Below are 18,168 nucleotides of genomic sequence, written 5' to 3'. Positions count from 1 at the left end.
CTGTGTGCCACACAGGCCTGGCTGAGCAGAGACCTGCTAAGGACATTTTACTTTGTTTGCCTGATCTAAAGGCTGTTTGCTTTTTTCTTTGGCTTCTGGGTTTATGATTTAATAAACCTACATGAACTTTTAAAGGAACAAGCCTCCTGTTTTCCTCCCGTCGCACCCAAGTGAGTAAAACCCCTACAATACATCACATTACTTATCCTGTACTGATCCTGAGTTACATCCTGTATTATACTCCAGAGCTGCACTCACTATTCTGCTGGTGTAGTCACTGTGTACATACATTACATTACTGATCCTGTACTGATCCTGTGTTACATCCTGTATTATACTCCAGAGCTGCACTCACTATTCTGCTGGTGCGGTCACTGTGTACATACATTACATTACTGATCCTGTACTGATCCTGAGTTACATCCTGTATTATACTCCAGAGCTGCACTCACTATTCTGCTGGTGCAGTCACTGTGTACATACATTACATTACTTATCCTGTACTGATCCTGAGTTACATCCTGTATTATACTCCAGAGCTGCACTCACTATTCTGCTGGTGCAGTCACTGTGTACATACATTACATTACTTATCCTGTACTGATCTTGAGTTACATCCTGTATTATACTCCAGAGCTGCACTCACTATTCTGCTGGTGCAGTCACTGTGTACATACATTACATTACTGATCCTGTACTGATCCTGAGTTACATCCTGTATTATACTCCAGAGCTGCACTCACTATTCTGCTGGTGCAGTCACTGTATACATACATTACATTACTGATCCTGTACTGATCCTGAGTTACATCCTGTATTATACTCCAGAGCTGCACTCACTATTCTGCTGGTGCGGTCACTGTGTACATACATTACATTACTGATCCTGAGTTACATCCTGTATTATACTCCAGAGCTGCACTCACTATTCTGCTGGTGCAGTCACTGTGTACATACATTACATTACTTATCCTGTGCTGATCCTGAGTTACATCCTGTATTATACTCCAGAGCTGCACTCACTATTCTGTTGGTGCAGTCACTGTGTACATACATTACATTACTGATCCTGAGTTACATCCTGTATTATACTCCAGAGCTGCACTCACTATTCTGCTGGTGCGGTCACTGTGTACATACATTACATTACTGATCCTGAGTTACATCCTGTATTATACTCCAGAGCTGCACTCATTATTCTGCTGGTGCAGTCACTGTGTACATACATTACATTACTTATCCTATGCTGATCCTGAGTTACATCCTGTATTATACTCCAGAGCTGCACTCACTATTCTGCTGGTGCAGTCACTGTGTACATATATTACATTACTGATCCTGTACTGATCCTGAGTTACATCCTGTATTATACTCCAGAGCTGCACTCACTATTCTGTTGGTGCAGTCACTGTGTACATACATTACATTACTTATCCTGTGCTGATCCTGAGTTACATCCTGTATTATACTCCAGAGCTGCACTCACTATTCTGCTGGTGCAGTCACTGTGTACATACATTACATTACTTATCCTGTACTGATCTTGAGTTACATCCTGTATTATACTCCAGAGCTGCACTCACTATTCTGCTGGTGCAGTCACTGTGTACATACATTACATTACTGATCCTGTACTGATCCTGAGTTACATCCTGTATTATACTCCAGAGCTGCACTCACTATTCTGCTGGTGCAGTCACTGTATACATACATTACATTACTGATCCTGTACTGATCCTGAGTTACATCCTGTATTATACTCCAGAGCTGCACTCACTATTCTGCTGGTGCGGTCACTGTGTACATACATTACATTACTGATCCTGAGTTACATCCTGTATTATACTCCAGAGCTGCACTCACTATTCTGCTGGTGCAGTCACTGTGTACATACATTACATTACTTATCCTGTGCTGATCCTGAGTTACATCCTGTATTATACTCCAGAGCTGCACTCACTATTCTGTTGGTGCAGTCACTGTGTACATACATTACATTACTGATCCTGAGTTACATCCTGTATTATACTCCAGAGCTGCACTCACTATTCTGTTGGTGCAGTCACTGTGTACATACATTACATTACTGATCCTGTACTGATCCGGAGTTACATCCTGTATTATACTCCAGAGCTGCACTCACTATTCTGCTGGTGCGGTCACTGTGTACATACATTACATTACTGATCCTGAGTTACATCCTGTATTATACTCCAGAGCTGCACTCACTATTCTGCTGGTGCAGTCACTGTGTACATACATTACATTACTTATCCTGTGCTGATCCTGAGTTACATCCTGTATTATACTCCAGAGCTGCACTCACTATTCTGTTGGTGCAGTCACTGTGTACATACATTACATTACTGATCCTGAGTTACATCCTGTATTATACTCCAGAGCTGCACTCACTATTCTGTTGGTGCAGTCACTGTGTACATACATTACATTACTGATCCTGTACTGATCCGGAGTTACATCCTGTATTATACTCCAGAGCTGCACTCACTATTCTGCTGGTGCGGTCACTGTGTACATACATTACATTACTGATCCTGAGTTACATCCTGTATTATACTCCAGAGCTGCACTCATTATTCTGCTGGTGCAGTCACTGTGTACATACATTACATTACTTATCCTATGCTGATCCTGAGTTACATCCTGTATTATACTCCAGAGCTGCACTCACTATTCTGCTGGTGCAGTCACTGTGTACATATATTACATTACTGATCCTGTACTGATCCTGAGTTACATCCTGTATTATACTCCAGAGCTGCACTCACTATTCTGTTGGTGCAGTCACTGTGTACATACATTACATTACTTATCCTGTGCTGATCCTGAGTTACATCCTGTATTATACTCCAGAGCTGCACTCACTATTCTGCTGGTGCAGTCACTGTGTACATACATTACATTACTGATCCTGTACTGATCCTGAGTTACATCCTGTATTATACTCCAGAGCTGCACTCACTATTCTGCTGGTGCAGTCACTGTGTACATACATTACATAACTGATCCTGTACTGATCCTGAGTTACATCCTGTATTATACCCCAGAGCTGCACTCACTATTCTGCTGGTGCAGTCACTGTGTACATACATTACATCACTGATCCTGTGCTGATCCTGAGTTACATCCTGTATTATTCTCTTATTGAGCTGATTATTTGGTATTGAGCTGTGTCTGAACACTTGGTCCCGTGTAGCTGAGGTGGCTTTTCTTCTGAACTATGCAAATTGTCTTTTCAGAGAGGAAGGACTAGAACTCTAACGCCACTTATAGGAAGTAGGAATCCTAAAAGTCAATATGGACTCTCAGCTATGTGGTCAGGGATGTTCCTGACTGATCTCAATAACAACAAGCACAAAGGTAAATAAATTGGTCTCCGGAGAATAATGCCGGCTGTCAGAACTCGTGCAAGAAAAGTATTGGAATGTATTTACTAAATTACTACAATGTTCAAGAAGAAAGTATCTATTTAAAATAACAAGGTGGAGATACAGTTTGAAGAACTGCAGAATTTATCCACCTTTATCTGTCACTTCTTTCCATTGCCTATGGGTGGAAGCAGCTCCCACACTGGAGATGCTAAAGAGCCACGATGCATGGGACTGCACACGGAGCTGGCCAGACTCATGTTACACTATATGTTGAATATATCTTGAATAAAATGTATAAAGTTACACCAACTAATGTCAAAAACTTATAATTTACCGTACCTGTGTCTCCCTTTTCACCAAAAATATTCAGGAACACATCAGCATCTGTTCCGCTGCCATTGGCGGAGCCAGTAAACACACGGGCAATATATTTATTCACTGCAAAAAGAACAGGACATGGAGATAAAAGTGATTAAATTGTACCCAAAAGACTTTATATTATGTCATGTGTCACTGTACAGTATATGGGGGAAAACACAATTTCCGGCCATTATATGCCTTATATCTGGCATCTTTAACAAGCTTTCCCCTATGCAGGTAATATCTCAAATTTTCTGTCGTCTCTCAGCTAGTGGGTGGAGACTAGTTGCTATGATATCTCTCATACGCAGCAGTCAGCCGTAAGGGATTCCTGCTCTCCTGTCTCTTTGGAGCACGTTTTCAGAAGCAGCAACATTCTGGGCATGTACCTGTGAAATAAAACACTTACTAGAAAGCAGTATTTTAGCTGTTGTTGGTCAAGAAGCTAGGGTGAGCTAGAAAAGTGGCTCATAAGTGGAGATAGAATTTTTTTTCCCCAATATGATATATAGCAAAGTTTTTTATATTCACTTATTCTATTGTTTTTACCAAAGTTTGTTCAAACAACACCAACCATTTTTTACTTCCCTGTGGACTAAATATAATTTATTTATAATAATTAATAATTTATTTGTTTAATTTTTTATTACTATTATTTTAACTGACTGTATTTTATCTATTTAGAGGTCATTTTTTTTTAAAGATACAGTCTGAGGAATAACTTGGAGTACCATTGCTGGGTTCAGAGGAAAATTCTGAATAGGCCCCAACCCCGAGGAGCCCTTTTTTAAAATAAGAGTTATTTATTTAATTTTTCTAACCTCTTTACCAGGGTTGTGGCTCTACTTTGCACAAGCAGAGCTCCAAATCTTTTGTTCTTTTTCACTCAATTGCAAAACTAAATGATAAAATTTAAGTTAGAATCCCTCTCATGTCCCATAGTAATTACATGATCAGCTTCAATGGTTTAGAGAGGCATACCTGCCATCAGATGGGTCTTTGGAGGGCTGACCCAAGAAGTGGACTGCAATGGTAATGAAACTTAATTTATATGGAAAAATATATGATTTTGACAATTTAGGGATTTATGAGGTGCTGATGATCAGAGCACATACCTTTGGGCACGTCCATGGGGTTGAGGCTTCCCAGCAGATCCCTGACATACAGCCCATCGCCATCCTCCTTGCTCAGCCAGTTGTTACATGCGAAGTAGAATCGTAAATGGGGCCTGTTCATGTCAGTGACGATCACACGATCAAGGTACCATCCTGCATTCATCCCTGTGTTGTCGTGCTCAATTCTAGTAAAGAAAAAAAATGGAAGGTCTAAGGGTTGGAATATCTCTCACAGATCAATAATCATTATAAACGTGGAGCTGGTAAAAACAATGTAAAGTAAAACGCTACCAAAAACAAAAACATTAGTGGGCTATGATGACAATATATATGAGCTGACATTTTTGTCAGGGCCTATACAGCGTCATAATACACTTTTCCCATAACAGAATCACAAGGAGACCCTCAGTTTAATAGTTAAACCATGAAAATAGATATTGGACAAAGAGTCACAAAAAATCCCAAATAATGAATGAGATGAACCCTGTGTTCTTGTCACGGGTGTGACAGAAAGTCGCAATAGACCCGCTGTAGAAGGTCACTGCACTTGGCATTGCAGACGCCTTCTTGATTTCCTCATCTCTGTAGTATAGTTTTATCCTTCTTCCTTTAGGACCCAGCAGCGACCTCCACCTTCTGCTGCTGATTGCTCCCCCCCTTGCTGGGTAGTTAAATAGTCTCAGTTTCTCCAGAGAGTCGCCGGTGATATTTCTATGTACCTGTGTGTAGGCTTGGAGCACTAGCAGTCGGCTTGTTTCTTCTCTGGTGCCCTTGGAGGACAGTTGGCGTTATGTCTCTGGTGTCTGCTCAAGCTAAGTGTATCCCCTTTGTTTGTCTACCTTGTTATCTTTAGATTGTAGTAGGGCTTGACTAGTGCTCACCCTGTCCCCTCCCAAGCTCTAGGGACATTCAGGGCTTAGGTTCCAGCTCGGCGATAGGTGTGGAACCTATATAGAGACGATAGGGACGACAGGGTGATATTAGATCTGCCTAGGGGTCTCCACTCCACCTTCCCCTAATGTTTGGGCTTCCTCTCCCTCTTCCCTTTGTGTTGCATTTAAACTTTCCCTTACCTTGCATGACAGTTTTACAATGTCTATGTCATGAGTATAACGCGACAGACAGGGACCAAAAGACCGCAGTGTCTGGTTTCACGCACTCCTGCACTGGTTAGAGGCACTTCAGCATCATATTAAACAGTGGAGGTTTTCTCCTTTCTGGTTGTGCAGGGGTTAATCTGTTAATCAGTTGAAGCTCCTGGAGCTTTCCTGCTTTGTTGGTCTCAGCTGTTCAGTGTTTGCCACTCCCATCTGCTCTATATGCTCGCCTCTGGCACTTAGAGATTGCCAGTGTTAGTTCATACTGCCAGGTTCTGGAGTTGGAGGTGTTGGTTGTTTGAGGAGGCGTTTGGAGTGTTGTTCAGAAGACTTGCTTGGTGATTTGTCTGTGTGCACATCCTCATCCTCTCCTATTTGGTTTTTCCTTCATATTCTTCCCGGTGTTCCACTCTATTGTTTTTGAGTGCATATTTGTATGATTTGTATTTTCATTTATCCCTGTACATCTTCTCTAGTTAGTCTGGTTTATGTATTCTTATATACAACTACTCCCTACTTCCCTGGGTGGGGGAGGGGACAGATAAGGGCTGATTTAGGAGCTCAGCAAGGCATGTGGCCTTGGCGTCTTCACCATCAGAAGTAATCCGGGGAGCAGGGATAGACTAGGGTGCCCTTAGCTTTAGGGATAGGGAAGGAGCCCCTGGCCCCCGGATATCCTGCAACAGTGCTGTGACAATCTATTCATTAGTTTGTTGTTTTTTAAGTTAATATTTAAAAATTAAATATTTAAAGTTTAAAGATTTGGCTTGTAAATGACATGATTACTGTTACTCATGGGCGGGGCACAGATCTACTGTGCGCCACATGGGATAGTCTTATATCCATAAAGTAGTGATCTATCTTAATAGAAAGCCTTTGTTTTCTATTGTATTTGTACTCCGCTCCAGGTGGGTGCACCTGTCTCCTGAACTGCCCACCTCAAAGGATTTTTTGAGCAATCGGTGGGGGTCTCAGGACCCGGACCTCAAATATTTGCTAGCAGTTAAGCGGACAAAAAAAAATATTTAAAAAACGATATCAATGGTTTAGCTACGTTTTAAAAGTTATTTTTTAAACTACACGTATCTGCTTACTTTCTTTTGCAATTTTATTTTACAAAGAGGCAGTATTGATTTAAGAAAAAATCCAATCAAGCTGTGTATTGGCTACCGCTACAGCACATGTAAACGTATTGATCCACAAACTTCTGGATGCTATGAGGATGTATATCACCATCTACAGGTTATTGATGGGTACTGCAAATAAAATGCATTACACTTTCGTTTAAGTGCCTTTACCTTATTTTTTTGAGTGGTCCAACATTATTCGTTTTTACTCTGAAGACGTCCGTTTTCGTCCTCTCAAAAGCTGTTCGGCTCCTATAATGCACACACATCAGTCAGGTACGTACCATGAAATATGCACAAAGGTAATGCAAAACCCAGTTATCAAATGAGAAAACACTTGGTGGGTGCAGAGCCCACTAGTCAGGTACATGCCACCGCAGAGGAGGAAAAGTATGCAGGTCAGGATCTTTGGAAGAAATGTCATTATTGTCATGGAGGCCACGCTGATCAGCAAGTTATACATTGCTTCCAAATGTGTTTCTTGTGCACGAAACACCTGTAAAAAGTGGGTGAGAATTCCAGGACGGACGAAGCCCTAGAATCCTCTCTGTAAGAGCAGGAGAGGTTCATTACTGTATATACATGGCGGAAGTAGATAAAATCCGGTGCAGAGTAATGTATGCCGAATATGTACTGTGACTCAGGAGCCAAATTTAGCTGATTCTACGCATTGGCCAATGTGCTACAAAAAATGATGGCTTAAAGGGATTGTCCATTTTCAGTAGGAACTGGTCTTAAGTACCTGGGAAAAGGCCACTAAATTATGTACGGAGCTTATACCATTTACATCTGGTCATCCTCCCTGTGCTGATAACTGCTCATTGATGGGGGTGACGGGTGTCGCCCCCCTAATACAAAGGATGAGTTTTCATTAAAAGTAACAGAAAACACCTTTAAATAAAAAGGGTTATTTCCAGAATAAAAAAGATAGGGGTTATATTACTGATCGCGTGGGATCTGACCCCCATGGATTCCAACAATGGGAGGTGCGCATGCTCAACCTCCTCTATGGGACTAATGGAAAAAAACAAGCTAACTTTTAATTCTAGGAACAATCCTTTAATATTCTTGCTACCTGGAGCCACCACTAGAGGGAGCCATTACATACTTTGCATAGACAAAGCTCAAAGTTAACAGTATGCATTAAGCTCCCTCTAGTGGTGGTTGCTGGCTGGCAGAATTTTATTATTAAACCGTCCATGCAGGGGATTTGGAACATTGTCTAAGAAGTAGGCTAGACAGTAAAACCAGATAGTGAAACATATTGTTTTATTTTCTTATTGTGAATTATTTTTAATTACATTTTATATTTAGGATTCAGACATCTAACCAAAGCTGCCATTAAAGGTTTGCTTTACAGCAGCCACATGGACATATCATTCAGGCTGCTACTGATCACAGCACTCTGTACTCTGCACCCAATTTTCATACATTTTCCCCATGGGTTTGTATAGAAGTACTGCAGGTATTTTTTTTTATTGAATAACATTCTTGTATTGAATGGAGTGGAGGCATAGGAGATAAATGGTGACCTCACTCTATTAAAGGTGCCAGAATAGCATTGGGGAGAAATCATAAATGGGTATTGTCGGATAGATCTTGTAAATACAAGCAATTTTGCAATTTACTGCTTGTTGAAATTTTCAGCCGTTCTAAAGATAATAACACTTTTTGGTTGTTTACAGTTTGTTGCCTTGGAGACCGACCACCGCTGCTAGAAAGCAGAACATGCACAGTGCTTACCAGTTCTTTACTATTGAGCTTGTAAGCACTGTTTTAAAGCTAACTGGGATCACTGGAGCGCCGTTACCTTCTAATCCCAGCCAGCTTCAGGGCATTGCTTAAAAGCTAGACAGCAGCGGTGGTCGGTCTCCTAGGCAATGAATTGTAAACAAATGAAAAGTGTTAATATCTCAAGAACGGCTGCAAATTTTAATAAGCAGTAAATTGCAAAAGTGCTTGTTTTTCCAAGAACTATACACTTAGGAAGATGGAAATAACCCTTTAAGAAGACCAATTGTGTATTCAATTTAGCTTCCATCCAGAGCAAGAGAAGAAATCTCCCTAATGCCACCTAATAGACATAGCAGCACTATAAATCAATGTCTGATCCTTTAATACAGTGCAAACTAAATAACATCAGTATCTTTTAGTAACATGTGGGCGTAACACCTGACTAAGGGGTGGAATAATTTGTTGTGATGTTGTGATATATTATATACATGTGTGTAATTAGTTATGCCTACCAGCAGAGGGCATCCTGTCCCAGATCACAGCACGATAGGGGGCAGCAGGCAGCGGCGCCGACTATTCCAGGATGATGAGCTTAATCATATAAAGTAAAAAGAGCAGCGGATGCCTTTTTATATTTTATTTTATTTTTTTGTTATTATTATTTAATGCCCCCTTGGCTCTGCAGATGTAATTTCAACAATTTGTAAATGGTAGGAGGTGTTAAATTGGGGTTAATTATTACTAATAAAACAAGGTTCATGTAAATGAAAAAAAAAATTTCCGCAGTACTCAATACTCTGATCAAGTCAGCTACAAATACATTTTCAATAATCAACTTTATATTAGGAAAAAGCATAAAAAAAAAATCATATGCCTCAATAATTTTGCCATAAGAACTGAAATATTAATTAATTAATTAAACCAACAAGAATTTCCTATAACAGTTCATCGGAGACTGAAGTGAAGCATTAAAAAGAAAAAAAATTCCATTAGTGTGCATGAAATGTGTTCTGGTAGTTCAGTGTTGTCATAGGGACATTTTAAGGATCACCACCTCCGTCGATATTCACTTATATACCGGCTTGTAGAATGGCATTTGTGTGTAGAAAATGATATAAACGGCTATAAAAATAAATCTAGAATTCATAAAAAGTTCTGTATTTTACTTATATGGCAAAATTATGAAATGCAATGTTTTTTTTTAAAATACATGATAATTAAAAAAAAATAAAATAAATATCTATCTATATATATATATATCTATATATATATATATATATATATATATATATATACATATATAATATTTTTCTTTTTTTTTTAATTAAGTCCTGGACATTTGCTCTGCAGCGGCTCCTCCAAGTAGTGAAGTGAAGGATGGACGGCCGCAGAGACAAACTCTGTATCACCTGTAATACACAGTAAAGCTACAATAGAAATTGTCATGTATTTGACTACCAGGGAAATCGACAAACTCCTCCTGGCAGCTGGGCGCTGAGGACTGAGCTTGTTTTCAGGGGGTGAGAAGATTCTCCATCTAAATTTAATTAAGAAAGCTGATTAATCAGATAACCAGAGAATGGTGGGGTTATATATTGCCCTTGTCTCTCTAGCACCTGAAGGTCAAAATAATCCCAAGTACTCAGGTCATTTTTACATTTTAAAAATTACAAAATGGAAAAGTTTGGGCACCCTTGGAGATTTGTGTGCTCAGATAAATTTGACCAAGGTTTCAGACCTTAATTAGCCTGTTAGGGTTATGGCTTGTTGACTACCATCGTTAGGAAAGGCCAAGTGATGCAAATTTCCCAGCTTTATAAAAAGCGAGACTCCTCTAACCTTGTGCCAAAAAACAGCAGCCATGGGTTCTTCTAAGCAGCTGCCTAACACTCCGAAAATGAAAATGGTGGCAGCCCACAAAGCAGGGGAACGCTATAAGAAGATAGCAAAGCGTTTTCAAGTTGCCCTTTCCTCAGTTTGAAATGTAATTAAGAAATGGGAGTTAACAGAAACAGAGGAGGTCAAGATAAGGTCTGGAAGACCAAGCAAAATTTCAGTGAGAGCTGCTTGTAGGATTGCTAGAGAGGCAAATCAGAACTCTGCTTGACTGCAAAAGACCTTCAGAAACATTTAGCAGACTCTGGAGTTGTGGTACATTGTTCTACTGTTCAGGGACACCTGCACAAATATGGCCATCATGGAAGAGTCATCAGAAGAAATCCTCTCCTGCGTCCTCACTATAAAATTCAGCGTAAGAAGTATGAAAAAAAACATCTAAACAAGCCTGATGCATTTTGGAAACAAGTCCTGTGGACCAATGAGGATAAAATAGATCTCTTTGGCCACAATGATCAAAGGTATGTGTGGAGAAAAAAGGGCACAGAATTTCAGGAAAAGAACTTCTCGCCATCCATTAAGCATGGGGGTGGATCAATCATGCTTTGGGATTGTGTTGCAGCCAATGACATGGGGAACATTTCATGGGTAGAGAGAATGGATTCAATGAAATTTCAACAAATTCTTGATGCAAACATAACACCATCTGTAAAAAAGCTGAAGTTGAAAAGAGGATGATTCTACAAAAGGATAATGATCCTAAACAAACATCAAAATACACAATAGATGACCTCAAAACGCGCAAGCTGAAGGTTTTACAATGACCCTCACAGTCCCCTGATCTGAACATCAAAGAAAATCTGTGGTTAGACCTCAAAATAGCAGCGCATGCAAGACGACCCAGGAATCTCACAGAACTGGAAGAATGAATGAAAATCCCTCGAACAAGAATTGAAAGACTCTTGTCTGGCTACAAAAAGCGTTTACAAGCTGTGATACTTTCAAAAGGGGGCGCTACTAGGTACTAACCATGCAGGATGCCCAAACTACTACATCAGCCCATGGAAATATGTCATCTTTAACTTTAGGTCTTTCAGAGATAATTTCATCTTCAACTTGCTTAACCATTCACAATAACAGTAAGTTTAACCAGTCATGTGCCGTGCGATTTTTTTTTTTTTTTGTGTGCACCCATTGACTTGCATTGGCGAGTGCGATCCGATTCTCGCAGACAATCGCAGCATGCTGTGTTTTTTTTCTCAGTCCAATCCAAGCTGATAAAAAAACTTGCAGATGAGCACTGACTCATTTACTAACATTGGTCAGAGTGCAATGCCATGTTTTCTCGCATTGCACTCATCTGATTTATACACCAGTGTGAGTGAGCACTTATAGGGGCAGTGTGACACACACTATTATAGGGGCAGTGTGACACACACTATTATAGGGGCAGTGTGACACACACTATTATAGGGGCAGTGTGACACACACTATTATAGGGGCAGTGTGACACACACTATTATAGGGGCAGTGTGACACACACTATTATAGGAGCATTGTGACACACACTATTATAGGGGCAGTGTGACACACACTATTATAGGGGCAGTGTGACACACACTATTATAGGGGCAGTGTGACACACACTATTATAGGAGCATTGTGACACACACTATTATAGGGGCAGTGTGACACACACTATTATAGGGGCAGTGTGACACACACTATTATAGGGGCAGTGTGACACACACTATTATAGGGGCAGTGTGACACACACTATTATAGGAGCATTGTGACATATACTATTATGGGGCACTGTGACACACACTATTATATGGGCACTGTGACACACACTATTATAGGAGCATTGTGAAATACACTATTATAGGGGCACTGTGACACACACTATTATAGGGGCACTGTGACACACACTATTATTGGGGCACTGTGACATACACTATTATTGTGGCACTGTGACACATACTATTAGGGCACTGGGACACACACTATTATTGGGGCACTGTGACACACACTATTATAAGGGCACTGTGACATACATTATTATTGGGGCACTGTTACATACACTATTATAAGGGCACTGTGACATACATTATTATTGGGGCACTGTGACATACACTATTATAAGGGCACTGTGACATACATTATTATTGGGGCACTGTGACACACACTATTATAAGGGCACTGTGACATACATTATTATTGGGGCACTGTGACATACACTATTATAAGGGCACTGTGACATACATTATTATTGGGGCACTGTGACATACACTATTATAAGGGCACTGTGACATACATTATTATTGGGGCACTGTGACACACACTATTATAAGGGCACTGTGACATACATTATTATTGGGGCACTGTGACACACACTATTATAAGGGCACTGTGACATACATTATTATTGGGGCACTGTGACATACACTATTATAAGGGCACTGTGACATACATTATTATTGGGGCACTGTGACATACACTATTATAAGGGCACTGTGACACATACATTATTATTGGGGCACTGTGACATACATTATTATTGGGGCACTGTGACACACACTATTATAGGGGCACTGTGACATACACTATTATAAGGGCACTGTGACATACACTATTATAGGGGCACTGTGACATACACTATTATAAGGGCACTGTGACACATACATTATTATTGGGGCACTGTGACATACATTATTATTGGGGCACTGTGACACACACTATTATAGGGGCACTGTGACATACACTATTATAGGGGCACTGTGACATACACTATTATAGGGGCACTGTGACATACACTATTATAAGGGCACTGTGACACATACATTATTATTGGGGCACTGTGACATACATTATTATTGGGGCACTGTGACACACACTATTATAGGGGTACTGTGACACACACTATTATAGGGGCACTGTGACATACATTATTATTGGGGCACTGTGACATACACTATTATAGGGGAACTGTGACACACACTATTATAGGGGTACTGTGACACACACTATTATAGGGGCACTGTGACATACATTATTATTGGGGCACTGTGACATACACTATTATAGGGGCACTGTGACATACACTATTATAGGAGCATTGTGACATACACTATTATAGGGGCACTGTGACATACACTATTATTATGGCACTGTGACACACACTATTAGGGCACTGGGACACACACTATTATAAGGGCACTGTGACATATACTATTATAGGGGCACTGTGATATACACTATTATTGGGGCACTGTGACATACACTATTATAGGGGCACTGTGACACACACTATTAGGGCACTGGGACACACTATTATAGGGGCACTGTGACATACACTATTATTGGGGCACTGTGACATACACTATTATTATGGCACTGTGACACACACTATTAGGGCACTGGGACACACACTATTATTGGGGCACTGGGAAACACACTATTATAAGGGCACTGTGACATATACTATTATAGGGGCACTGTGACATACATTATTATTGGGGCACTGTGACATACATTATTATTGGGGCACTGTGACATACACTATTATAGGGGCATTGTGACACACACTATTATAAGGGCACTGTGACATATACTATTATAGGGGCACTGTGACATACATTATTATTGGGGCACTGTGACATACACTATTATAGGGGCATTGTGACACACACTATTATAGGGGCATTGTGACATACACTATTATTGTGGCACTGTGACATATACTATTATAAGGGCACTGTGACATACATTATTATAGGGGCAGTGTGACATACACTATTATAGGGGCATTGTGACACACACTATTATAGGGGCATTGTGACACACACTATTATAGGAGCACTATGACACACACTATTATAAGGGCACTGTCACATACACTATTATAGGGGCACAGTGACATACACTATTATTGGGGCACTGTGACATACACTATTATGTTACTGTGACACACACTTTTTTGTCCAGAGAGTATTTGGGTGAGACCTACAGATTGCTTTATCCTGTAATTTCCTGGCATTATCTGTATTGGCAGTGCCTTTCTATTAACCAGCTGCATAAATTGTGGCTGAAATGGTTTAAAGCAGCTCGGCTAAAATCGTGCCATGGCGGTCCCCGATCTCAGGCCGCAGTATCAATCAGATATTCCTAAAATTAAATTTATGTGGAGAACCCCTTAAGTATTAGGGCACTGCTGTAATTCCAGTCCTCTTATGGGGTATGGTACATGGTAGTCTCAATATCTTCCTGTGCAAAAAGAAAAAATGATTAGCAGCATGCTCATATAAAGTCAATGAGTAATCTGAAAATACATGGATTTTCTTTTCCTACTTTCTTTTTTTTTTGCCATGGATGTGAAATTAATAATTCTGTAATTTTTCACGACACACACACATATTTCTATATCTATACGTGTTGGTATATATATACGTATGTATAAACATATACACATATATATATATATATATATATATATATATATACACACATATATATACTAGAAAAAAAAGAGGAAAATTAGTGCTCAGTAGCTCCACCTAGCATGTAATTAGCATGAAACATTACTGCACTGCCCGCTTGTAATTTTAGAGATCCCTATAAGCAGCGTTTGCTTTTCAAGAGGTTAGAAACTTGAGAAATGTTTTTTTTTTTTACTAATATATTTTGAAAACATCATATTTAAAATGTAATTGTCATTTCAGGAGAACTTGCAGCAGAATGTCTGTGTCTTCCTCTAGCTCCTCCCGCTCCTCTCCATAGAACTTTATGAGCACCAACTGTCATCCCCTATCTCAGTAATGGGAAAGTATGTATCCACTGGAGACACATCTTGCAGATTTTACTCCAATCCAGGAGGAGAAAGAAGCACATTTGTCTGATATAATATGTTATAAAGTTTCTTATTTTCAAGTGTACTATTGATTTATGGAATAAAAATTAAAACGACAGATATTCTTTAAGTCTGCTTCACTGGATATTTCTTTTGGAGTGTTATATTCTACAAATCTGTATGTGAAAGCTGCATCCTAGGAGGTTGTCTGTGAGCAGAGAGACTCCCAAAATATTCTCGCTTTCATTTACTCCTAATGTGAAACATTTAAGGCGCATTTTAAGGATTAAACTGCTCCGGAGTGGCACTTTACTGGCCTGAAAACTTATTAAAACCACATCATTCAAAAGGGTTTAATGGGGAAAAGAAATGACGTTATCAGTTCCTGGGTAAGCGTCCAGCCTCTTAATCCTCGACATGACTAATCACTGACCTTATTCTCACACAAGGCAATGAGCAAGCGGCTTATTGTGCCGGCTCACCCAAGCAAGCCCTCCGGCAGATAGTGATTAGAGACTAAACTCTAATTCCAAGTGTATGGCAAAAAAAAAAAAAAAAGGCTTTAGAAATCCCATATATTTTCTTTACCAGTCCCACTTCAGTTTCTGTACAGAGTGTAAGGGTCGCCTGACTGCTCCTAACACTCAGGACAGTGCGGTTACCTCTTGTCAGTGCTGTAACAAGGATAAAACATCATTATACAAACTTTAACAACGCATATTACACAAATGACATCACAAATTATCATAAGGGTGAAGAAACATAAAAAAAAAAGTAAATTGCTGTACTAAACATTTCTGACACTAGATGGCAGTATAAAGTAATAAATAAAGTGGAGCTCCATGAGGGTACTTTTTGTTCTGTCTCCCGATTAGAAGAGTTTCCTCTAAACAGCACACCATGTGGTCACATAGGGTGCTGCAAGTAAAAATTATCATTGTGTGAAAAATTAATAGTGGCAAAATAAAAAAAGAAAATACACTTATTATTATTTATTTTTTTATATTATTATGATTTACATTTAATTTATTATTTAATAAAAACAAACTTCATTTTCAGCAGCATTTATATCAACAGGTTATGCAGCTTGCAGACGCGTAATTCATTTGTTTTTCAAGCATTTTTGCTGCGGAATTTCCGCAGCGTAAACGCTTGCAAAATGCTTGGTAATCCGTGCCCCATGATCCCCAATGAGAATCTGCATGTTCTGTGCCCATGCTGCGCAGTGGATTTTCCTTGCAGAAAAATCCGCAGCATGTCCATTATTTGTGCGTTTCTGCATGAGGATTTCAGGTCCCAATGCATTTGAAAAACGCAAGTCAAATCAGCATGTAAAAATGTGTCAAAAACGCGTGCAAAATCCGCAAGCGTTTTTCACTGCCAAGAACATGCAGAAACGATGCAGACATTTTCTGCTTCAATTCTGCATCATGGGCACATACCTTTAGGAACCTATAGCGGTTTTCAGGATGGGGGGGTGGTCTTAATGTATATGTAGCCGCCACGCAAAGGTCCTGGGTTGGGCTCTTTCCTTTCCTGACTACAGACAGGAAGGCATTTACTTATAAACAACGGGAGCGGCTGTCACATGACTGTCCATTTGGCGCCGTGTTCTTAAAATCTCACTTGTGAGGGAAGCCATAAGTGAGGCGCTCTATGACAAATACCTATAGGGTGTCAAGAGCGTTTTAATAAATATCTAAACTCATAAAACTTTCCAATTTCCCATTTTTTAGCGTTCATCTAGTAGGACACATTTCAGGTCTAAAGCCCTATCTAAAAGCTCTTAAAATCTACAACAAAGCTTGGGTGCCCTATAAACTACATATATCACCTATCCACAGGATAAACATTATGGTCGCTGGAGTTCTGAATACTGCGATTCTCCCACCAATCACAAGATTGTGTGAGCAAAGTGGTACTGAGCATGTGCAGTCAACTCACTTCCTATAGGAGCGGTAGTCGCACATGCTCACTACCACTAGTGACATTGGGTCCTTTCATTCCTGAGATCAGACCATCCAGGAATCCTACTTTTATCATATATCATATATGTTATTTATGGGATAAACCTCTTTAAGGGACTCTTTCTTCAAGAACATATTTTAATTTTAGATTTCAACTGAATAATGTATAATGATTTATTTCCTGAAGGCAGTCCTCATAAACAGCCCCTTCCCTATTCCAATTTCTTTATGACATCAGATGGGTGCCATACAGTTAAAACAGACAGTGTCGGACTGGGGTGGCAAGAGCCCACCAGTGACCAACTCCAGGGTCCCACTTTTCAGCTACATGCAAATGTGACATTATCCTCAATCACAAATTTATATAACAATAAACTGGGTAGATTGTCAAATGAATAAGATGCTGCCTTTGTCTGTACATAGTGATTCAAGTATATAGTGCCAAGTACTGCTCATATAAGAGGGTGATGGCCCACCAGAGGATCCTCCTGTTCTCCTGTGGGCCAGTCCGAGCCTGAACACAGACCAAAAGATATTATTTGGACAGTGATATCATCAACCATCCCAAGATGACACCCTGTTACACCACCTGCCTACCCTAGAAGATCACCCTAGTTGTAAGATAAAGTAATAACATTCAAGTGATCACGTTTACTGTAGGCTGTAAAGCGATATGCTGTGCTTTTCGATA

General features: G+C 39.9%; 1 protein-coding gene across 1 annotated transcript in view; it reads right to left on the bottom strand.

Annotated features, from left to right (window-relative positions):
* LOXHD1 (lipoxygenase homology PLAT domains 1) overlaps positions 1-18,168 on the bottom strand; it is a 442,934-nt gene that overhangs the window by 296,987 nt on the left and 127,779 nt on the right. Inside the window, exons 9-11 of the mRNA XM_073680470.1 lie at positions 7,263-7,343; positions 4,868-5,052; positions 3,732-3,830 (exon numbers count right to left, since the gene is read on the bottom strand). Of these exons, the coding sequence (XP_073536571.1) occupies positions 3,732-3,830; positions 4,868-5,052; positions 7,263-7,343 (365 nt within the window). The remainder of the gene's footprint in view (positions 1-3,731; positions 3,831-4,867; positions 5,053-7,262; positions 7,344-18,168) is intronic.

The sequence above is a fragment of the Phyllobates terribilis genome, unplaced genomic scaffold, assembly GCF_046119375.1.
Source record: "Phyllobates terribilis strain yellow unplaced genomic scaffold, ASM4611937v1 Scaffold_1__5_contigs__length_1240528914, whole genome shotgun sequence".
Lineage (NCBI taxonomy): Eukaryota > Metazoa > Chordata > Amphibia > Anura > Dendrobatidae > Phyllobates > Phyllobates terribilis.
The sequence above is the reverse complement of the archived record's forward strand: the minus strand, read 5'-3'. Positions and strand labels throughout refer to the sequence as shown.